The sequence below is a fragment of the Xiphophorus maculatus genome, chromosome 16 (genome assembly GCF_002775205.1).
Source record: "Xiphophorus maculatus strain JP 163 A chromosome 16, X_maculatus-5.0-male, whole genome shotgun sequence".
Lineage (NCBI taxonomy): Eukaryota > Metazoa > Chordata > Actinopteri > Cyprinodontiformes > Poeciliidae > Xiphophorus > Xiphophorus maculatus.
Genome location: NC_036458.1, coordinates 22,031,470 through 22,054,336, shown reverse-complemented (window position 1 = coordinate 22,054,336; position 22,867 = coordinate 22,031,470). Strand labels below are relative to the sequence as shown.

Below are 22,867 nucleotides of genomic sequence, written 5' to 3'. Positions count from 1 at the left end.
TCCAGTCCTCGAGGGCCACAGTCCTGCAGTTTTTAGATGTGCCACAGCTACAAAACACTGAAATGAAATGTCTTAATTACCTCCTCCTTGTGTAGATCAGTTCTCCACAGCCTTGCTAACGACCTAATTATTCTATTCAGGTGTGGTGCAGCAGAGGCACATCTAAAAGTTGCAGGACAGTGGCCCTCGAGGACTGGAGTTTGACACCCCTGCTATAGAAGGTACTTCTGGTAAAGCATTTTGTTTCTCTTTTTGGTGATGAGGGCACTGAAGTAGAGCTTACTGTGATTGACTTTCCTCCGTTTTCTTTCCCGTAGAAAGTACCCCTGGCTCAGTACTTTTGTATTCACTTCTGCACCTTCTCTTAAGCTGCCATTACATCAATAAGTCCCTCTAGTTTTTCACAAAAATTCACGCAAAATCAACAGATCCCCACATTTTACTGAAATTGTTTCTCAAAATTGGCCAGAAACACTGGGTTCAATTGACTGCTGCCTCAGCTTTACTTGATGTGAAGTTATAGTCTGCGACCGATACAAAGATTATCATATATTAGCGCAAATATCGGAAAAATGCGTTACAAGTATTTCTAAATTAGCAACACAAAATGTGTGATTTTGATTGCAGGAAAAAAATAAATAAATAAATATCAGAAAATCCTGGATGAACTGATCACCGTGAAAAGATGTTCGATGTCATTTCATTTTAAGAAAAGCTTGTTGAATGCTAAAACGGCTATTTATCCATAATTTAATGATTTAAATGTATTGGATCTTATCGATACATTCTGGCACCACCAGCCATTTAAGAACGTTCTGATTTCTGATGAGGCCCAAAATGAAAATGAGTTCGCCACCCTGACCTGGAAGGTGCACCTGGCACACTTCCTGTTTCTATTCACTTCTTTTCCTAGACAGAAACAAGCAGGGCAATTTTGTTGCAATCTTGCACACACATTTTAGCTTCTACAGACGGCAACTCCAACATCCACGACTGACTTTATGATTTTAGGCGCCACAACAGATTTAATGGGGCTTTTAGCGTCTATAAGGACAAGACACACACATTCCCAGACGAGATTTATGAGGGGAGACAGAAGCACACTGAACCATGTATAGGAAAGGAAAAATATTTAGAGTTAAAACATTTTATATAAAAACTCGCAACATAACGGATTGGTACCAAAAAGCAAAAGTGCATTTATTTAGGTGGTGAAACAGAGAAAGAACAAAATGGATTTTATGGCTGTTTTCCTGAGACGAGTTGCTTAAGCTCATAAATTTATGGGATACACTGACACTGCCACATGTGACCCACCACTTCCCTATAATTAAAACATAATTTAATGGTCCAACTGTTAAAGTCACAGTCAGGTCCTGAAACAGCCATTGGTTGTTCACCAGACATTCGTCACACTGCTTTAATATTAACCAGCCACATTGGTTTACAAACCGAAACCTTTCCTAGTTGGATATTAAAGAATATTAAAATGACTCTTTTCTGTTTTAGCTGCTTAAACACAAACAATACCAAAAAAATCCTCCAATTTCTAGAATTGCTTAGACTTTCACAGATTACAATTCACTTCATTTTTGACAATAAGGCATCCCGGCGTGGCCTCCACATGTATGTGACGTTCAGCAAAAACAAAGAAACAATCTGAATCACTCTCCCTGAAAGTAACAGTTACTGCTGCAGTCAATAAGGTAGTTAGTGGTTATTGAGAACATGTGGAACCTCCTTCACATTTTTTTTTCTTGTGGAAATCCCACAGCACCTTCTACTCTGTGACAGCCCGTGTCCTGCACCGCTGCTGGTCCGCCTCATTTCAGCTTCATCCCAGCGATGAGCTGCTCCCTCTAACCAGGCATCAGCCGTGCGGAATCCGAGGAGAGCCTCCGTTTGCCCGCGAGTTGCCTCGATCTCAGGTCGCCTGCTTTTCCGGGTGGCTCTTCAGTTTATGGAACTTAACGCTGTCCAGCTTCTCGAACCTCTTGTCACAGAACTCGCAGGTGAAGTTGTAAAGCGCCTCGGGTGTGTGCTTCTTCATGTGCCAGTTCAAGGACGCACGCTGGCGGCACTGGTAGCCGCAGATTTCACATCTTCACACAGGAAGGCGGAGGGAAAAGAAAGACAGGTCTTATGATCATGTAGGTGTAAATCTGAGGTGCTTTAGAAAAGTATTCAACCCCTTAATCTCTTCTGTTGAAGTTCGGTCATGCTACTTTAACATTCTGACATGCTACAACTGTTAACTTCCATGTATTTTATGTGATGGATCAACACACAGAATGTAATAATAGAAACATTATGATCAGATAAAAATCTTCCTGTTCAACCATTTTTGGTCTGGATAAAGTAGGAGAGGCTGTGAAAGGTTCCTGACTGACCAGCCCAGGTCTGCATGCGAGGGGTTGACAATAGTCACCCAGGTGTTGCCAACTTATTGACTTTGTTGCTATATTTAGTCATTATGCAGACAAAAAACAATCTGTATCGGACAAAATCAGTAGGTCAGGCCTTTCAAAGATCAGTGGTCTGCCAGAAAACTGTAATCGCTGCAGCCCTGGTCGTGTGGCGTTTGAAAGTATTCATCAGTAACAGCAGGATGTGACATCGGTAACTCACTGGAGCGGCGTTTCTCCTGTGTGTGTCCGTCTGTGGACCTCCAGGTGATTCTTCCGCTTAAATGACTTCCCACATGTCTCACAGATGAAATCTCTGACCCCTGCAGACACACACACACACACACACACAGAAATACATGTGCTGGTCTTTCAGGAAGCAGTTCATCAGGAAGTGTGTCTCTCATATGTTCACAGCCCACCTGAGTGGATGATCATGTGACGGTGCAGGTGGTTGGACAGGTAGAACTTCTTTCCACAGCCGGGGTGAGGGCAGACCTTGGTCCTTCCTTTCCTGTGAACTAGATTCACGTGATTCTAGACAACAAACGGTTACTTTTAATCTTCCCAGGGAACTCCAGGCAATCGATAAAGAAAGAACAGGTTGTGGCGTTTTACCTGAAAACTGCTGATGGCTACGTAAACTTGACTGCAGCCTTCGTAGGGACAGTGGAACATCTTGAGCATGCCGTCGGCTTCGATGACCGGCCCGCGCCTGTTTCTCTTTGACCTGAAACGGAGAAAAAGAACGACAGGGAATCACCTGGACTGCAGGATCCGCCAACGCCAAGAACGTCAGCAGTTTGACCGCCACGTACCGGCCGAGGCTCCGCTGCAGCTCCCTGCTGCTGCTCAACTCCAGGTTATCAGAGTTCTGCACCAGCTGCGCTTCACTCAAACCTGCAGAGCATTGGAGGGATTAGAAAATGTTTCACAGAGCCACAGCGTTCAGCTCCCTCTGGGACTTTCGTCGCATTAATCCAGTTTACAAGAACGCCTGGTCCAGGATTTCACCAACTCAAATCTAAAGTTTTTCTAAGACGTTTTTAAAAACGGTTATGACGTTTAAGACCTACATTGCAACAGAAATGTACAAAAGAAAAAAACGCACATTTTATGCTGTGCTTTTGAAAAGAACGAATGTAGAATCGTATGGGCCGACAACAGAAGGGAGCCAGAGGTGAAGATGAACGTCAGCCAGCAAATTGCAGATAAATTTACACTTATTTACACCGGCATCCAGATAGATGCAATAAAAGCTACCTAGCAAAGGTATATCTGCTCTGTTGTTGTTGTATCAACCTTCCAGACCCCTCAGGTCTCCTGGTTCTGGTTCTACTCTGCGTACCCAGGACCAGATCCGAACGAGGAGAAGCAGCATTCAGCTTCTATGCACCACAAATCTGGAACAACTTTCAGAGAACTGCAAAACTGCTGAAACACTGAGTTCCTTTAAATCTCGACTAAAAGCCCAGCTGCTTGGAGTCGCCTTTGAAGCACAATCGATTAAGAATTTAACGATGGCACCTGACTGAGTGTAACGTTTCGATTGTTGATTCTATGTTGCATGAGTGTTTTCTTTGTGTTTTTATGACGTAAAGCACTTGTTGCTGAAATGTGCTGTACAAATAACATTTGATTGATTGATTGCAACTAGTTAACGGTAGATGTCCGTGCGAGACTTAAACATTTGCTTGACAGAAAAGACAACAAGAAAAATAGCATGGAACGAGATCAAAGTCCTGCCACAACAAAATGTAAGACCTGTGGTCAACATATTTAAGGCCAAATTAGATTTTTAGTGAACTTGAGTCATTTTAAGATCCATCAATTTAAGGCTTTTTAATGAAGCTCAGAGACTCCGAGTATAATCTGAGTTTTCTCTGTTTGATTTTAAACTAGCTTTAGCATCCTGTATTCACAATTAGCTTGGCTAACTTTCATATCTGTGTCTATATTCTAGAACCGCTTTCTGACAATATCTTGCTTCAAACTGAAAACATCCCAAACAACTTTGCTCGTCTTTAAAGCGTAATACGTTGCGCATGTTGCTGATGTAAAAACAGCAATTTGCAGATTACGCCCCTTATTTCTGTCATCCCATCTGCAAGGCTTGAAAGCTCACACAGCCATGATCTGACTACACTGACTTGTATGACGTAATTCATTTAATGGCGGTTTATGTTATTGCATTTATAGCGGAATCGCGACGCGAAAGGGGCATGAGATTTCCGAGAGGCTTAAATCCGACATGTTTCGTGACAGACGGTGGCCGGCAGCTCAAACGGAAAATCTGCTTCGATTCGTTCAGCCTTCCTGTTAGCTGTCGAGAGTTTTGGTGTCTAACAACCTGGACACTTCAGAGAATAAAATGTTTCTTTTAAAACGGCGTCTCACATCTTAGGTTTCCGACTATATTTCGTAACATTCAGATGAGATAAAAACAGCTAACTGGCTCTTCTTTGCTCAGTAATGCCATCCACACTGATGGTTGTTACCATTATAAGATGAGATGCATTTATTGATCAGGGGGAAAAAATCTAAAGGTAGTTTTAAAAACTGAATATTACTAACATATGTTATGGCAAAACTTTGTTTTATTTCAGTCAATCAAGTAATCAATCCATTTGATCTATAAAGACCCTCCATGTTGGATTCAGCTCGCTGGAAACACATAATAAAGGGCATTTCTGAGCTCGGTTTGAACCGTCCAAATACCATAGTTGTGAAGTAAACGGAAACTGGTGGGTACTCCCTTTTCCTCCCCTCTTTGTAAGAGGGCTGGTGGATATTAAAAGCGATGTACTTTCTTCTCTTCTTCACTCCCGGGTTCTGCCGGGAGCCTCAGTGGTCATTTCTTTCTCTGCTTGACCCTCGATTAAAATACCAATCAGAATGCGTTCCGTGTCATTCTTGATTTGTTTATCAACTGAAACAAACAAAAAAAAACAGAGTTCTTCTTTTGTTATGAATCGTATCAAAATAAGGTTGATTTGTTTATTCCCCTAACACGTCGAGCTACAATTTCTTTGACACAAAACAAATAACTAGGTTAATGGCTCAGAAAAACAAAACAAAACAAACCAAACACTGGTCTATTCCTCAACGGTTTTCAGGAGCTTGGATCGTAACGACCATGAAGACATAATTTGCATCCAGCGTTCCGGATCCACTGCGGCTCTCTAGACGGCTCCGGCTGGTTACTAATCTCCAAAGACCCAAAACGAGGATGCTTACTGCTCCTGGGGAAAACTCCACACTGATAATGTTTAACCAAAAACTGCAGAGCGCTGGTCAACGGGAAAGAACCGAAACCGTCAGGACATTATTCCCCTGATCCAAACTGTGGAATGATGTTTAATTTTTGTGGATGCACTCTAATTAGAAACTGAGGTAACTGATTTACTAGATGTCAGGAGGGAAGTGTTTTGCTGCTGTGCTCCACTGCCCTCCATATGCTGATAAGGACATAATGAGCCCTCAGGCAACAAAATGTAATAATTTAGATAGAACAATAGAATTTCTAAGGTCTTTTAGGGAAAACAAAAACTTTTACTTTCTCAAGAGTAATAGTCCAGGCTTAAAACTCCATAATGTTTCTTTAAAATAAAAGAAATTTCCAGCAAAAACTCCATCTGGTTGTTCTTGGAAATATTCACTACCTGTCAGGGAATCTTCCTCTGGCGAGTCTCGGACTTTGAAGTCAGGCGAACACAGCTGGTTGTAGGCGACGCCGCCAATCACAGTGCAGGTGACTTCCTCCATGTTTCCACTGCCCATGTTGAGCTGGACTCCTTCTGACGCCAAGGCCTCATAGCTGGGACCAGTGATGATGATCAACTGGGAATGGAAGGAGGAAGAAAGATCTAAGATTCACAGGGTTCCTACCGACCTACACATTTAATAATTCCACTTTTCTAGACTCACTATTACCCTGATCAAAGTAATGACAAAGCAGAGTCATCGGTGCTTTGTGTTTATTGAAAAATATGAAATGCTGAAGTTCACTTTGAATTTATGGAGGATTCTTTTTACAGCAGAAAAAGAACAAAAGTCAGAAAGAAAGAAATGAGAGAAACAAGAAAACATGAAAGAAAAAAGTATCTTTAAGCAAGAAAGAAAAAGAGGAAGAGAAATAAATAAGACAAAGAAAACAAGAAAGAAAGAAACAAAGGGAAAAAATGTGAATAAGGAGGAAAGCAAGAAAGAAAAAGACAAGAAGGAAAAAAGAAAGAAAGAAATAGGACAAAAGTAATAAAGAAAGAGAAAAAAGGCAAACAAAAAAGGAAAAAATAATGTGAACAAGGAGGAAAGCAAGAAAATGGAAGCAAGCAAAACAAAAAGAAAATAGAAATATAGAAAACAAGGAAGACAGAAGGGGGAGCAAAGTGAGGAGGAACAAGGCAGGAATGAAAGGAATCAATGACAACAACAAAATGTAAAGATGAATGGAATGGAGGAAAAACCAAAAGGAAAGAAGGAAATTAAGAATAAAAATCATTAAAAAAAAATGCACCTCTAGGCTATTTTAGACAACGAAGCAATCCTGGCATTAAGATGAGTGAGAGCACTTTTGCTAGCCTGGTGGCCCGCCAGGCTTATCACACACCAGAGGAAACGCTGCATGGTCCTTAAGTAATGAGCCGTTCTTGACATGAGGAGCCTCCTACCTGGGAGCCTTCCAACGCCGTCCGCTGGTTGGGACGTTCGCAGCCGGTCACCGCCGTCCGCAGAGGCCGAGGCTGGAACAGGTGGGTCTGATCCTGGACCTGCGCAGGCGGCGGGTCGGACATCTCCAGATGAGAACTCACAGGGACGGATCCATTCAAGCTCCGATTGTCCTCGTTCGTTTCATCGGGTAAAGACGCTTTTGCTGCTGTGCTGTAGTCATCAGGCGCTAAAGTCCTCAGCTTCTCCCCCTCTCCTTCTTGCTTTGTACCTCCGTCCACATCCTCCAGCGCTGCTCCCTCCTCTTCCTCAGCAGAGACAGAGTGTAAAGACGCCGCGTCCCAGGCAGGTTGTCCTGCCAGCGAGAATGAAGCCTCTATACTTGGCTGCTGGGTTCGGCCTCCATCTTCTTCCGTCTGGTTGGTGGCATCAGTTAGCTCATCTAAACAAAATAAAAACAAACATCAATGCATAGAAAGAGACGTTAAAAGAAGAATCACCACACCTGCATTTAAACTAACCATAAAATTGAGCCAATTTAAAGTACCAAAATAAATTTGCTAAATGGAAACGCAGCAATTTAGGGGGAAAAAAGTGTTTGCGCTATAATGAAGTGGTTTTTCGCCGTATGGAAATCGATGCGTTTTGCCAAACTGAGAAAGAAACACTTCTTTGGCATCACAGGAGTCACGTGATCAACAGCCGGATGTTGCTACTGGCGAAACCATCGAAGTTGACGACAGGAAGTGGTAGGAGGATGACGTTTTTGTTTTGGCTCCACCAGAGCTCTCACGGTTCATAAAAGTGGCGCGTCATTCGAAAGTGTTGAATGGATTTCCCCAAAACAAGATAAGAGACGCTTCCAGAGACGGCTGTTAACACCACGGCTGAAATATGAAAACGTCTCAACTAGTTGCTTACATCCGTCGCGGCCATAATTTTTAATAACTTATCGCGTGAATTATTAAAATTACATTTCGTATTTAATGAGAACACCGCAATTGCGAAATTGTACATTTTTGACATTAGCAGAATACAGACAAAGATTTGCACATATTTTGTAATGAGAACCAATGAGGCAGATTAGAATCCAGTCGTTACGATGCACCTTTACACTTTTTGTGGCCTTCCTTTCTCCTCTGTCTGCCCGCCGCGCCTTTAGCCGACGGCGGCTCCGTTTTGCTTGCGGCCTCTCCGTCGCTGTCGGCGTTCCCTCTCTCTTCACGCTCCGAGTCGCTGACCTCCTTCGGCGGGGAGTAGAGGTACTGCACAAAGGAGTGGTCCGATTCGCAGCGCCACACGGCGGCGGTGGAGAGGTTCGCCTTCGGTTCCAGGGCTCTGAGCTGAGGCTCGTGGGGGCAGGAGGCCGAGTGCTCCCGGTACCAAGTCACCAGGCTCTGGAGGCTGGAAACGCGCTGCTTCCTACCTGGTAGACAGCAGACACAGCAAAGATAACCACATTTTTCACACACACACACAAGAAGAAAAAAAAAAGGGGGGAGAAATTTTCTTATCGGGACAAGATGCAATAAGCTTCGACTTTTTCCTACTCCTTTTCAAATTGCACCTGAACTTTTTTGTTGTTGTTGTTTTATTATTATTGACTACTGTAGGTCGGTTACAATAAGCGATAAATCAATTAATCGCATGATAGATTTGTTTTCCCTGTCAAGGATGAATGATTAATATTTTTTTCATGCAATTTTAGTTACAGAGACTTCACAATCTAGTTTAATTATTGTTGTTTCGCTTTTTATTTTGGAGATTTAAAATGTTTTTTCCAGTTCTGGTGCTTTAGAAACTAGCGTTTTTATAATCTCTGAGTGGGTATATGAGCTTTGGGTCATGACCGAAAGAACGAGGTCATGGATACAAGCGGCCGAAATGGGTTTTCTACGTAGGATGTCTGGGCTCTCCCTTAGAGATAAGGGGAGAAGCTCAGTCATCCGGGAGGGACTCAGAGTAGAGCCGCTGCTCCTTCACATCGAACCAGTTGAGGTGGCTCGGGCATCTGGTCAGGATGCCTCCCTGGTGAGGTGTTCTGGACACATCCCACCGGGAGGAGGCCCCGGGGAAGACCCAGGACACGCTGGAGGGACTATGTTTCTCAGCTGGCCTGGGAACGCCTCAGGATTCCCCCGGAAGAGCTAGAAGAAGTGGCCGGGGAGAGGGAAGTCTGGGCCTCCCTTCTGAAGCTGCTACCCCCACGACCCGACCCCAAATAAGCGGAAGAAAATGGATGGATGGATGGATGGATGAATATTACTATTGTATAAATTGAACATTGTCTGAACATTTTTGTTTATCGCAATCGTCCAGCAAAGTTTCTTATTGTGACAGGCCTAATTAAAACATGTTTTTATTTTCTTAGTCATTTTATTTTATTTTATTTCTCAGACATTTTACTTTTTCAAAATAAAGATTTAATTTCAAACTTGCATACATATAAAAGGCAGAGCACAATGAAAAAATGTTTTCATATTTAGAAAGGAAAGCAATGTATTTCTGTCTTTTCACTTCAATTTTATGTAACACTTTTAAGTCAGATAAATGTAGGGGTGCATCGATTGCAGCTTTCTGGTCGATCACTGATCCACTAAAAGCCTGTTCCACATTTCGACTTGGCAGACACTAATTATTTGGTCTGAAGAGCTGCTAAAATAGCAACAAATTTGCTAAGTTGGCAACAGTGTACGACTGACGTACACTGTAGGTGGAGAAAAGAAACAGAAAAAAAAAAAACCTTCCCTAATTTCTTCAACAACCAAACAGCTACACACTCGGAGCCTCTTCTTGTCTCATGGCAGAAAGTGGCTGATTTCAGACCTTGCCGAAGTGGATAAGATCAGTGGAAAAGATAAGTTTTAGATAAAAGTAGCAGCCGGTTGCAGATCTTCCAAAATTAAGAAAAACTGGGCCAATTTATTCCTGTACTCCTACATAAATTCCAGTCAAGTACAGTCTGTGCTTGGAATATGACAAAATAGTGGAAAGTAGGGAGGCACCACAATCCCAAAATAGAAACGTGAAACTAACCTGAAAATATTCCCAGATAAGCAAAGACAACACACACACACCTCCTTTCTGTTTCCCAGTCACCCCTGCTGTGGTCTTCTTTCTGAAACACAACAACCATCACTTTCATAGGGGATTTAAATGCACCCCGGTGTGTGTGCGCTTCGTGTTCCCCCTCCTACCCGCAGGACTCCTGCCGGTACTTGTCTCCGTAAGTGGAGTTGAGCAGGATGAGGTACTCGGCCAGCCCAGCGTCACTCAGGCTGGTCCTCCTGCGGAGCTCGCTCCACAGCTTGTGGGACTCTCCGAGGTACACCCTCCTAACGTCGTACTTCTTTCGGGATTCCAGCCGCCTCTGAGCCCGGTCTGAGTCCGTGAGCCTCGGCCGGCCCCTACACCGCCTCGGAACACCTCGGTCCCCGGCTCGGTCGGCCTCAGAAGGACAGTCTGCCGGACAGTGCGCCATCTTGGTATTTAACGCCGACAGCTGATCCTGTGATTACCGGAAGTTGCTTTAAACCTCACAGGAAGCACACTATTTTAGTTTATGTTAAGCTTATCATTGTACAGAATCAACGCTAAATATACATATATATATATATATACACGCAAGAGCTTGTGTGAAAATAAACCCTGGATACCAGAAACAAAATTATTTATATGGTGACAGTTGCTTGTTTTCTATCCGGACCATTTTCGCTGTAGCACCGGTGTGCCACCTGAAAACAGCCGCGGGAAACTTGGAGTGCGAGGTGAATTCTGTTTGGTTTCTGATGACAGACATCCTAACGTTGGTGTTCAGGACCTTGTCGTCACAGACAGGTCAGAACAAGGACCCCAGTGCCGGTCCTCCATCCCCAGCACCCCGCTCCAGCACCCTGCTAGTGGGAGAGCACCGCCTCAGCCGCTCCGTCCTGCTGCTGGCGGCCGTCACCGCCGCCTCGGAGCTCGGCGTCAGGGTGGCTTTCTTCGCCCAGACTCAGATTCAGAGCCTCCCGGAGTGTCTGCAGAGATGCAGCGCGACCCAGAACCCGGAGGGTCTGAAGGTAAACCAAACTACACAGAAAACCACGACAACTACTGAGAAAAATGTAGCTGACTGTATCTTAATCTATTTACACCTTTGTCACGTTGCAGCGACAAACCTCTGTGTGTTTTATTGGAATATTTATGTGACACACCAACACAATGCAGTGCTTGGAAGAGATACTGACTTAAAAAAAGGTGCACTAAATAAACTTTAGTGCAATTAATTGCATCCAGAAGTCCCTGTTTAATAAACAAAACCGGCGTATGTGTAGTATAATCTCCCTTTAAAACAGTTCCGTGAAGGCTGCACACAGTAACAGCAAGCTCTGATGGTGGCAAACAAAAAAATACAAGACTTCAGGCTAATTTAAAAACAGCGACACCTGGAGGACACCTCAGCTCATGGCACCCTTCAGGAGCAAATGGGAGCTCAGAAAATTCTGGTTTTAATTTGATTAAATCAATAAAATACTTTAGAACATTTCGAGCCAATGAGGCAATCTCATTGAAGCAATCGATGAGGTTTGAAGTAGGAATACACAATCCACTTTTTTTTTTTTTTTTACTTTGATGCCGATATCTGAGGTTTAGTATCGGCTGACACCGATCCGCAGAAAAACGGCGCTCGGTTGACTTAAAACTTTTCTTTAAAAAAAAAAAGGGGGAAAAAAACAAAAACATTGACATATTTTGTGCTTTAGTACAAATGTATCTGATAACTCTGCAACAGTACAGCAAACTACAAATACACCAGCAGCTTCACAAGCTTGGTCAAACATGTAAAATCAACACAACTTGAATTTGTTCAGTCAGTGCAATTAGGAGTTGAACAGCCAACGTAAAATAAATAATAATAATGATGTCACTCATAATACAAAATATAGAATTAGACTGAATAGATCTACCCTGATGGACTGGCCACATTATTATCCATACCTGAGCTAGATTTTATTCAATATTGGAACGATAGAGATATTGACATCAGATTGGTTCATCTTTAGTTGTAATTTGACAAAACATATGGGGGGAAAAACAAGAATCAGAAACCGGGGATGTTCGGTGTGGGATTGTGTATGTTTGCTAACCTAAAATCAAGAAACTATTAGGAACTCTTAACTCTTAACTGGACTGCACTCAAAAACTGGTCTCCACTTCATACCTTGCACATATATATAGCTAAATAACTTCCATTTTACTGTCAGTCCTGCACTTTATATTTTATATTCATATTTATATTCATATTTTATACTGTATTTTACTTTATTCTGGAGTAACCTCACAACATTGGAACCTCAAAACACTGTCCTGAGCCGTATGCAACGAAATGTCGTTCTGCATACACCCTGTGCATGCAAAATGACAATAAAGTCAGTCTAAGTCTAAGTCTAACTTATTCATTGCAGCATGTCAGGATTATCTGAGTTACAGTCTCAGCTGCTGTCTGACGGTTTACTCTCACCTCGTTTGCAACTTTTTATGATTAATATTATTATTACTGTTTATTTGAAGAGAATAACATTCAGCTATCCCCGGACCCTGGAGGAGCTACTCCAGCAGGTCGCCGGCCTTCACGAGTCCCCCTGCCCGCCCTCCCTCATCATCATCGACCGACTGGACGGCTTCCTGCGGGGCGCCGTCGCCGGCAGCCACGTTGGCTTTCACTCGGGAGACGAGTCTCGCGCTGCTCATCTGGCGGCGCTGCTTTGCGACACCGCTGCCTTTCTCACCGAAGTCCTGGAAAAGAGGGGCTCCAGCTCGGCCCCCTGCCGCGCCATCGCCTCCTTCCTCTCGGACGCGGACAGCGGGCAGGAAAGCCGGGACGCATCAGCCACGGATCCTGTTCTGGCCGTTCTTGACCGCTACTTCCAGGCTCGCTGCACTTTGGACCAGGACAGAAGCTACGAAGCTGCCGCCGCCGCAGCACAGGAGGCCTGGCACGTCTACCTGTCTGGAACTAAAATCCCGGATGACTGCGAGGACGGGCCCGCTTTGGCTCAGGAGTGGAAACTCTTCATTTTCCCTGAGGGTTTAATGGAATTTAAGTTAGTTTGAGTCTCCCGATGTTAAAACACTTCATTTTAATTTACCACAGCCGGCTGAGAAGTAAACTATTAATGGCATCAAATCAATCAAACTTGTATATTATATAGCTGGTCTATTTTTGTTCACTGTAATTTATTGGCCAAAAAATGTCCAATGTTTTTGCCTCAAGGCCTTAAGAAATGTATAATACATCCTCAGCTATGGACAGGTAAGGTATAAAATAGTTTTTTAATTTTATTTTTTAGTTGTTTTTTCTTATTCTGTATTAAGTTAGGCAAAGAAAACTTTTTTTTTTTTTTTTTTAACATTTTTCTTACATATAATATAGTACGCTTATTTTTAAAGGTGCACCGATCTGCTTTTCCCAGCCAAGACCGATTTCCGGTTTCCTTTAACGACAGTAACGTCTGACCTACTCATTGGATTTTTTTTTTTTAAACTACTGCATGACATAAAAGAGAAGAAAAATATGCACCAGGTTCTTTGATAGAGGTCAAGGCATTTCTTCGTAACCTTTGAGTTTTGCTCAACTCCTCAAAAGTTCAGGGAAGTACACGGCCGATGTATGCATAAAAAAACCCATGGAAGAAGGTTTGATGAGTTCGATGAACAAGGAAAAAAGTAGATTTTTCAGTGTTTGACTTGTCGATGAAGGGAAAGGAGATTAAATAGTGGTGCAAAACGATGTGTTTTCAACTAAGTACCACTATGAGGTGATATTTTCTGTTCTCTTCTCCAGATGTTCTTGTTTATATCAAAAATAAATGTTATGCTTTGTAAAGACTTCTGTGGATCGTCCAAAGTTCTAATTGTTTTATGTGAAAGACTTTATAGACAAGTTTCAGGTTCATTTGTTTTTTTTTTAATCAAAATATATTCAGAACTTATTATTAAAGCAAATATATCACAAATATGTATTTTTTTGTGAAAATAAAAAAAGCTTTTAGGCTTACAAGATGTGTCCAAGTCTGAGGAAATACAAATTTGAATGTTCAAGTCAGTCGTGATTTAAATGTGATTGATTGAAAGGCAAACAGTTTCAGATTTTTTTTTTTCCCTCTACAAATCTGGATCTGTTGCTTCATGCACACTTTTTACAACAAAAAAACCCCCAAAACAATAATGGTTAGAAGTTCAGTAATACATTTCAATTTACAATTTCAGCTGCAACAAGTTTATCCTTCAAAGCAAGCAAATAAGCTTATTAAAAGGTTAATCAGAACCGCAGTAAGCTGGAAAATTCCAGTCTGCCAGGTTCTTCTCTCAGTGTTGGCCCAAAGATGTACAACAGAAGAAATTATTAAACAAGTACAGTTGCCTAAATGTAATTATCTTAATGCAATGCTGCATAGCCTACAGTAATAAGAACGTCACTGAATATACTTTAAAAATCTGTTTTTGATAAATGATTTAAAAAATACTATCTTTATCTGAAACAACAGTGCAATTATTTAAGAATTTCATATTTCACACAAATATTCTAGAGTTTAAATGTAGAAGTGACCCGGCAGTGAGCATTAGTAATATTATGTCGTTTTGGTAAATCAGCATGATGGTAAATGAACTGAACTTCTGCAGCGTTTTTCCAATCTTACTCACGACTCAAAGTTCTTCACACTACAGCCACGTTAATCCATTTGGGCTCACAACACATTTTTACACCGACACCAGGTTGGCAAGCAACTTATCAACTTGCCCCTTTGCCCGCACATCACATCAACGTGTGACAGGAGGAAGCTGGAATCGAACCTACAACCTTCTGATTGAGCAAAATGAGAGGAAAATGTACAAAAACATATAAACTCCAAGTCGTGATGTAGGTCTGCTGCAATTAAATTTCAACGATCATTCATTTTTATGTTGCCTTACTAATGTCAAAACATGCCAAGTTAATTCTGGACGTGTATAATTCCTGAATATTCTGACCACCTTTTTATGTAGCACCAACTTTCCAAGAAGGTTTGGACGTTGACGACAATGTTGTTCCTTTGTCTGAACATGAAAAGGTAAAAAAAAAAGTTGACCTCAGTTTGTGTTCTGTGCTAATAACGAAATGTTAGCATGCTAACACATTGGATAAACATTGCGTGTAAGGTACATCATAATCTAACAAACTTTAGTATTGTCGCCGGCTTAAGCATATTAGCTAGCTAACATTGTTAGCTAAGAGGAACTGCTGCTAGCACTTAATGCAATCTTTTGAATTTCTAATAAAATGCAAGTGTATAAAACAGAGATTTATAAAAGTATACAGATACAGACTCTTATAACCACTTTAAGGCCCAAAAATCAGTTAAACAACTAGAAAAGGACTTAGGGGCCAGAGAATGATGCCTGCATAGTTCTACAGATTTAGGTTAGGCTACTATAGACAGAATAAAACTGAGGTAATAATAGCTTAATTATGCTTTTCTTAATAAATTTGTTCACAATAAAATAATTCCAGAGAAAGACCTTCTAGAGCAGTCTTTCTTTTCACCATGCCCGAGGTGTTGTAGCAATCCTGTCACTGAAGGATAAACAAGAACACAATTATTTCAAATATAAAACACTGGAAACACTTTTTCCAATCTAATCTGGAAGGTTTGGTGGATAGTGTTGAGCATTAATATTTGCTATGAATCACAGCTGATATTGCTTCAAATGGAAGTATCATGTCCTTTGCAGAATATCCAAAGTGTCATTCTCTTTGAGTCTGTTGGCTATATTTTCCTAACAGTTGATGAGAGGCCATCATTAGCCGGCGGTGAATATCCATATGCTGTTCTCCAGCCCTCCAATTCAAGTTGGTGTCCTCTCAGCCATCATCATGGACAGGGCACTGCCTTACCAGGAAAGGTCTTCTATGAGGGGGAATCTCATTTTTGTAGTCATTGGCATAGATAACCACTTTGCCAATGTCGTCAGCTCTACTCATTGGGCTGTAATCCATGGAGACCCCAGAGTCTGCAACTGCCATGTAGGTGTATCCAGGATCTTTGGCTGTCCAGACATTGTTTGGATACTCAAAGCTGGATTGAGATGAAAGGTTCCCAGAACCAGAGCTTTGCTGCACAGAGCCCAGGTCAGAGTGAGACTCACTCTTGGGTGGCTTTCTGGAGGCAAAAAACACCCCAGGGGGTAAGACTTCATCCAGAGTGTCCTCCCTGTGCTCTTCTTCAGTGCGTTTGTTGCCGCTGAGGGTGATGTAAGTGTCTTGAGATTCCAGTAGAGAACATTGGGACCTGGGGACGGGGTGTTGTTGGAACTCCCTCAGACGATCCAACAGCCAGTGGTCGTGTAGTGGGCTCCTCCATCCGTTTGTTTGAAGGGCATCAACCCTGTCCACTGACTCTCCGTCAAGAAGACCTTTGCTCAAAACCCTGTCCTCATTTCTGACAAGGGTCAAAGCTTTTGAGGCCTTTGGTGGAAGAGGTGGGGAGGACAGCGGAGGACAAAGGTGGAGTTCAGAGAGTACTTCCAATGGAGAAGGGCATTCTTCAGAGAGGATGAAAGGGGAAGTCAGCCATAAGCTTCCACTGGTCTGTCCTAACCACTCCTATGCAAAACAACAGCAAAATTAGAGACCAGGGTCATGGTAAGCACAATGTCAAATGCCTGAAAAGGTCACAGAACTCTCTGAGACCTTTAGTCTTGTTCTTACCTTGAAGTCCCCACCATAAACTGTGAAAAGATCTTGGAACTTGCTGTCAGGAGTTGGAACAGCTGGCCAAAGTTTCTTGATAAGGAACCTAAAGAAAGGAGCAAAGATTTAATGCAGGGCCCTCTAATGTTTCATCTGATAGTTGTGCAGATTTTTAAAAGCAAGCAACACAATTTTGTGGTTACAAAATAAGCCATGTGATTGTGTTTTCCTAGTGCACTGACCTGTGATGGGACAGAAGCATGGTAAGACAAAGCAGAACAAGGATGAAGGAGACGATGAAGGTCAGGGACACAATAAGTGGGTCGAGTTCTGTAGGGTACAAAGCAAGATCAGGTTGATTTGTGGGCGACGATGGTGGGAGTTCGTCCTGCAACCGGTGGGTTGTCAGTTCATACTCCCACTCCCTCTGTCTGTCGTTTGACAAGCCACTTCACCCACTTTGCCTGTTGGTGATGGTCAGAGGACCTGGCGGTGCCCCATAGAAGCTGTGGCTACAATGTAACTCACCATCATCACCTTGTGAATGACTGACTGTAGTGTGAAGCTCTTTGGGGTTCTCTGGACTTGGTCAAGAATTATACAAGTGCACATCATCTACCATTTAGATCAATTGTATAACAGTTTTTTGTCATGTCCAAAGTATCACAGGCCACAAAATGACAAAAATGAAAGCAAAAATGATTGTAATTCCTCCTTTTTTCCCTGCCCATCAATAAACTAAGAATACAATATTTTAACTAAACAATAACATAGTCAGATTCTTGTACGGAAGTTATTTTTTAAATAATCTTAGATACAAAACAAAAGGGTTCTGCACATTTTTGGCATCTTAATTGAAAGACATCCAATTTGGAAACTTCTGGCAGACATAATTTTGGCTCTTATAAAAAAACAAGAACCTGATTAGGGTTATTTTTCATGAAAACACTTTATTTAGCCAAGTTCAATAAATGAAAGCAAATCTGGGTTTACCCAAGACAATTACAACTGTAAGATATCAACAAAAAGTCTCCAAATTGGTAGCTTTTCCAAAAAAAAAAAAAATCCATCCATAGAGGCCATAGTGGCCCCCAGAGAGCACGTTGGACAACTTTTGAAAGTTGTCCAAAGTGTCCAAAGCTGTAAACTGCATACAGCATGATCCTTTTTAGGATATTCCCATTTTGAAGGCGTATTCCATTACAAACACAACATATGTAGGTTATCCACCTGCAGGCAAAGTCTCTACAAACACAGGGTCGCTCCAGGCGCTCCAGAACCCGTCATAGGTGATGCCGTCCAGGTTGACCCGGACCTGAACCCTGTACTTTGTGCTCGCCTCGAGGCCCCTCAGGATCATCTCGGAGCAGGCTTGTATCGCCTCCACCTGCAGCAAACACAGTTCTCTTCTTCAGCACGGAGCTCGAGCCACGCAATGACAATTCTACAATGTTTTTGACTACTGGTGGGGTCACTAAATAGCCGCCATACCTGCCCAACGTGACTGTCTGCGCGAGCGTAGAAAACCTCGTAGATCATGCTGTCGTCCATGTACTTCAGAGACGGCGCCACCCAGCTCACGTTCAGCTGGCCCTGACGGCCTGTGCTGCTCACCGTCACATTCTTGGGAGGGTCGAGCAGAACTGCCAGAAAAAAGAAATAATAATTCAATGATTTAAAAAAGAAAAAAAAGAAAAAGTAAAACTGTTTCAATCTGACAAATTTTCACTGTTTTATTGCACACAGTGATTTGAAGTCGCATTCACATCCCCCAGGAATCTAAAGAGTGTGCTGTGCATTTCCAGGCCCTACTAGTCGACACTTTGCTGCAGTTACATCTGCATGGACGGTTCTAGACGGCCGTCAGCAGGGGTCAGCGCCTCAAACGATAATACTAGATCGATTTCTGATAGTAATGTGGCACAGAAACTGTAGCTAATCGTTCCATTGGAGCAATTCTGTTCTTTTACCTCCACAGTTTTACTTCCAACAGTGAATCCAAAATGAAGCTTTCAGTTTTAGTCGAGATAGAATCACATTTTTTATCAGCTAGTCATGGGGCTGCAACCTGCAGCTCCAGATCTGCACGTGGCTCTGTGCTCTGTGGCTCAATTAATAAGCAAAAAAAAAAAAAAAAGTTGAATATCCCGGTTTTTTTTTTGTTTTTTTCTTTTGTTCTGTTCCCCTTATGAAACAAACCCTGCCCTCCTCCCTCCCTTTGTACATTTGGTCTACATCTGCCACCTGCAACTCGTTGTTGTGTCTCCTTCCACCAGCTTTGCAAGACAGTAGATTTAGACGTTTGAGCATCACTCTTTACACAGATCAGTCAGATTTCATGGAGAGTTCACCACTTTTCAGGTTTTGCAACAGATTCTCTGTTGGATTTGCAGTGAGTCTGTGTTTAGGCCGGGTCATGTGATCTAGCTCCTGTGGCTGTAAGATTAGGGCTGCTCTCTTGCTGAAAAGGAGAACTTTTGTCCCAGCCTCAAGTCTTTTGCAGTTTTTCTTCCGGCATTGTCTTGCATATTTTTGCTCCATCAATAGAAAAAAAAAAGAAGCCTTTCTAAAGTCTGGCCCAGCATGTCGCCATCGGTTGTTTCCAGCTCCTTTCGCTACTGATCACCACAGCCTGATGCTGCCACCACCATGTGTCCCAGTGGGGATGGTGCGTTCAGGGTGAAAGTTAAGCGATATTATTTGCACTAGATTTTTGTTTCGGAATGTCACAAACGCACCTCAAACTTTGTAGATTCTAATTAGCTGAACGTGTTTCTGTTGTTGTTGTTTTTAGAAAAAAAAATGACACCTCCTTTGCCTTCGAGTTTTTCCTAACATTCCTAACACAGGAGACAATAATCCCAATAGAAACGCGGCGTCCTCACTCACACAGAAGCTCGATCAGAAGGCTGCGGTTGTGGATCTGGATCCCCTCCCGATAAACTCGGATGTCCAGCTGGACGAACATCTGGACCCGGTCCAAGCGGCACACGAAGAGCCGCTTCCCGCCTGCTGACCGCAGGACCTGCAGCGCGCACGTGCTGCCGTTCTCTTTTCTAATGGCAACAGAAAAAGTGATGAGGCCAGAAATCAGGCGCTGGATGCTGGTGGGATGTCATCAGCTGTATTTTATATATTATTATTATTTTTATTATTTTATATCGGAAGCGGACTTACTGGTAGGCATATGTGAAGGAGTACTGATCCACAGAACCGGCCCGCTCCTCGTCTTCCTCCCAGAAACACACAAAGTCCTTCTTGGTCTCCGCAAAGCATTTCGGGTTCTTCGGTTCCTCCTTTAGAAGAATGGAAGCTGCGCAGACAGGAAAACAGAACAAGTGTCCTGAATCCTTTCTGTTTATATTTAGCGGCTCGGCCAGAAAATGACAACGATGCAAAAGCTAAACCCACCTTTCCGTTTAAAATCCCGAACGTCTCCAGCAGCCGCGGCGGCGCAGAGCGTCAGGTAAAGAGCCAGCAGCCGGACGAGTCGCTCACATGTCATCGTTTAGTCTGAAAGACTCGGACTCTCTGCCGTCCAACCTGCATCCCTGGACAAGCAACTGTCAGAAACAGGCGGCAGCCAGCGGAGAGGCTTGTGTTTTCTAGTGTTTTTTTTTCTTTTCCTACTTTTGCTTCAGATATCAGTGCGATGGCGCAACGCGGCTGCGCGCCTGCTGGTCAGCGATAAGACGCGGCGCCGAGCTGTTTACGTTTTACATTGGGAGGGGGGGGGGGGGGAAGCGAAAAACAAACCGTAAGAGAGCAGTTTTATTCAGTTTTTTTTTTTTTTTTTTTTTTTTTTTTTGTAGGCGGGATGTCATTGATGTTTACGAGTCTGTGGCTGAGATCCGAACTGCGCGTAAAAACGCACCGAACGGATGGATGGGTGTAAAGCTACTACTAGTCCTTGGGGTTTATTTTAGAATTTTATTTTATTTTATATGACATGCAATGTGATAATGAAATAAAACAAAATCTCTTTTTGTAAGACATTTAAAGAGAGACTTCACAAAAATAAGGCATGTGATTTTTTATTTTTATTTTTTTAAATCTTGGCTCAATTGTTTCCTATTTTGTTGCTTTAGAACATATTTTTAGTCTGTTCACATAATCAACCACAAAACACGGATCACTCTTTCTTCTGAAACAAAGAGAGATCCGTGCAGTTAGCCTTTTTTCTCCCCTTTGATAAAAATCGATAGATGTCTGCAGTGAATTTAAAATAAACGTAAAAACTGTCATTTTCCACAAGATGTTGCCTTTTAGTTTCAAGAAAATGCATATTTGTGAGTTAGAACGACCCAAATTCAGGCTGAAATCCGGCGATGATCAAAACAATAAATAAACAAACACCTCGCGGTTTGCAGCTGTTATCGCACCGAACTGTGTAATGACTGAATCGATACAGGCACCGATTATTATTATTATTATTAAGATATTATTTGAAAACAATTTTCCTTTCACTTCACAATTAGTTTTGTGTCAAATCTGTCACATAAAAACCAAATGAAATACAGATAGATAGATAGATAGATAGATAGATAGATAGATAGATAGATAGATAGATAGATAGATAGATAGATAGATAGATAGATAGATAGATAGATAGATAGATAGATAGATAGATAGATAGATATTAGCACTCTGACTGACCCTCGGTAGCTTCAAGGAGGGGAAACCGGAGCGTACTCTCAGTACCAGATGAGGAACTCTGAAACGGTTCCTTATCTTCTCTCTGCACCCACATGTTTTCATCGTCTGCGCAGCATTATCAGAGCTGCAGAGAACCATGTTTCTGCACTCGTAATAAATGGTTTCAATGTGTGTGTGTGTGTGTGTGTGTGTGTGTGTGTGTGTTTGTGTGTGTGCGTGGGGGGGGGAATAGGTGGAGGCGTATCAGCAGCCCATCCCCATCCAATGCAATTCAGGGCATCTTTACATCACCTGATGTAAACAAAAAGCTGAAGTTGTATTTGAGACAACATCCAGGGGAACTTTGGACTTAATGCTCAAATCCACATTTTACATGAACGTTAGGTTGAAGTTTAAGAGAAGTTCTTTGTTGGAATCATTTCAAAATGACTCGAGTCCCCGGCCACAGCCTAGTTTCTTCTGTGCTCACAGGAAGAGGAAACCTGAATTACTGTGGTTTTCTCTGCTGTTTCAGATAAAAATATGAGAACCGGGACTTCATGTTATGTTATGTTAAAAAATCTGTGGTCATAAATCACATTCGATTTGCAGGCCGCTTTAGCCAGACTGCGGCGCATGCTTCACGACCAATTTATAGCAAACAGGCTAGAAACTGCTAAAGATGGTAATGATCTAGATTTCCGTGTATGTTGTGAGAAAGTATTTCCTCACTTTAGAGATTTTTACTGTTTATGTATTCCTTTTGATTAAATATTTCAGACCAAACAAATTAGTAAGTTTAAAAAAACAAACAGGTTTCAAAATATGATTTCATTTAGTGGAAAAGCTATCCATTGGATGAGAAATGAAATCAAAATCACACGTGAATAAGCTTTTCCACGCGATAAGTCATTAAAAAAAACATCATGGCGACGACAGACGAAAACTACAATATTCATAATACATATAGCCACTGGCGCACATCCGCTATCAGAGGAGACATAGGAGGGACAAGGCCTGTACTATGGAGCGGTATGCGGCATTTTGGGGAAATTGTAGTTGGCGATTTAAGTTTGACAAACAAATTTCCTCATTATTTCAGTTGAAGCGCCATTCTCAGTGTCTGGATTCAACGTGTTCGAATGACACGCAACCTTTCATGAACCATGCAGCTCATTGTCCGAAAGAAACAAATTATCATCCTCCTTCTACTTCCTGTCATCTTCTTCGTCGTTTTCACCAGCAGTAACGTCGGGCTGTTGTTCAAGCGAATGCAAAAAAATCGTTTCCATTGTAGTTTTGCCTACAAACTACGTTGTAGTTTTTTCATGTTTCCATTAAGCACATTTATTTTCCTAATTTCAATTTCTATGGTTAATAGAAAGACAGCTAGTGTTTCAAATGTTATTTCTGCATATATATTGCATCAAAGCTCAGTGTACAGATA

The 22,867-nt window shown here is 42.2% G+C and overlaps 3 protein-coding genes across 6 annotated transcripts; 1 reads left to right on the top strand and 2 right to left on the bottom strand.

Moving 5' to 3' along the window:
- Nucleotides 1–1,175: 1,175 nt before the first annotated feature.
- On the bottom strand, nt 1,176–10,703 carry znf653 (zinc finger protein 653). 2 transcript variants are annotated; one of them, XM_023349505.1, is made up of 10 exons: nt 10,271–10,668; nt 10,151–10,191; nt 8,182–8,499; nt 7,076–7,515; nt 6,068–6,245; nt 3,224–3,305; nt 3,024–3,135; nt 2,828–2,942; nt 2,629–2,728; nt 1,176–2,102 (listed from the first exon to the last, which is right to left on the bottom strand). In XM_023349505.1, exons 1-10 carry the CDS (start codon nt 10,552–10,554, stop codon nt 1,925–1,927), a joined length of 1,848 nt encoding a protein of 615 aa, XP_023205273.1. In that variant the 5' UTR covers nt 10,555–10,668; the 3' UTR covers nt 1,176–1,924. The 2 variants fall into 2 exon arrangements, with proteins under 2 accessions (XP_023205273.1, XP_023205274.1); XM_023349506.1 differs by lacking the exon at nt 1,176–2,102 and having other exon boundaries at nt 2,643–2,728; nt 2,828–2,926; nt 10,271–10,703.
- swsap1 (SWIM-type zinc finger 7 associated protein 1) lies at nt 7,060–14,188 on the top strand. The gene is made up of 5 exons (XM_023349237.1): nt 7,060–7,156; nt 10,277–10,398; nt 10,468–10,558; nt 10,794–11,134; nt 12,627–14,188. The coding sequence occupies exons 1-5, from the start codon at nt 7,060–7,062 to the stop codon at nt 13,167–13,169; spliced, it is 1,194 nt and encodes a 397-aa protein (XP_023205005.1). The 3' UTR covers nt 13,170–14,188.
- LOC102228367 (erythropoietin receptor-like) lies at nt 13,446–21,620 on the bottom strand. Of its 3 annotated transcripts, none has more exons than XM_023349507.1 (9): nt 21,442–21,620; nt 20,197–20,336; nt 19,963–20,098; nt 19,675–19,841; nt 18,277–18,428; nt 18,016–18,172; nt 17,028–17,115; nt 16,804–16,891; nt 13,446–16,698 (listed from the first exon to the last, which is right to left on the bottom strand). In XM_023349507.1, exons 2-9 carry the CDS (start codon nt 20,288–20,290, stop codon nt 15,958–15,960), a joined length of 1,623 nt encoding a protein of 540 aa, XP_023205275.1. In that variant the 5' UTR covers nt 20,291–20,336; nt 21,442–21,620; the 3' UTR covers nt 13,446–15,957. The 3 variants fall into 3 exon arrangements, with proteins under 3 accessions (XP_023205275.1, XP_023205276.1, XP_005802876.1); XM_023349508.1 differs by lacking the exon at nt 21,442–21,620 and adding an exon at nt 20,416–20,490; XM_005802819.2 differs by lacking the exon at nt 21,442–21,620 and having other exon boundaries at nt 20,197–20,408.
- Nucleotides 21,621–22,867: the final 1,247 nt, after the last annotated feature.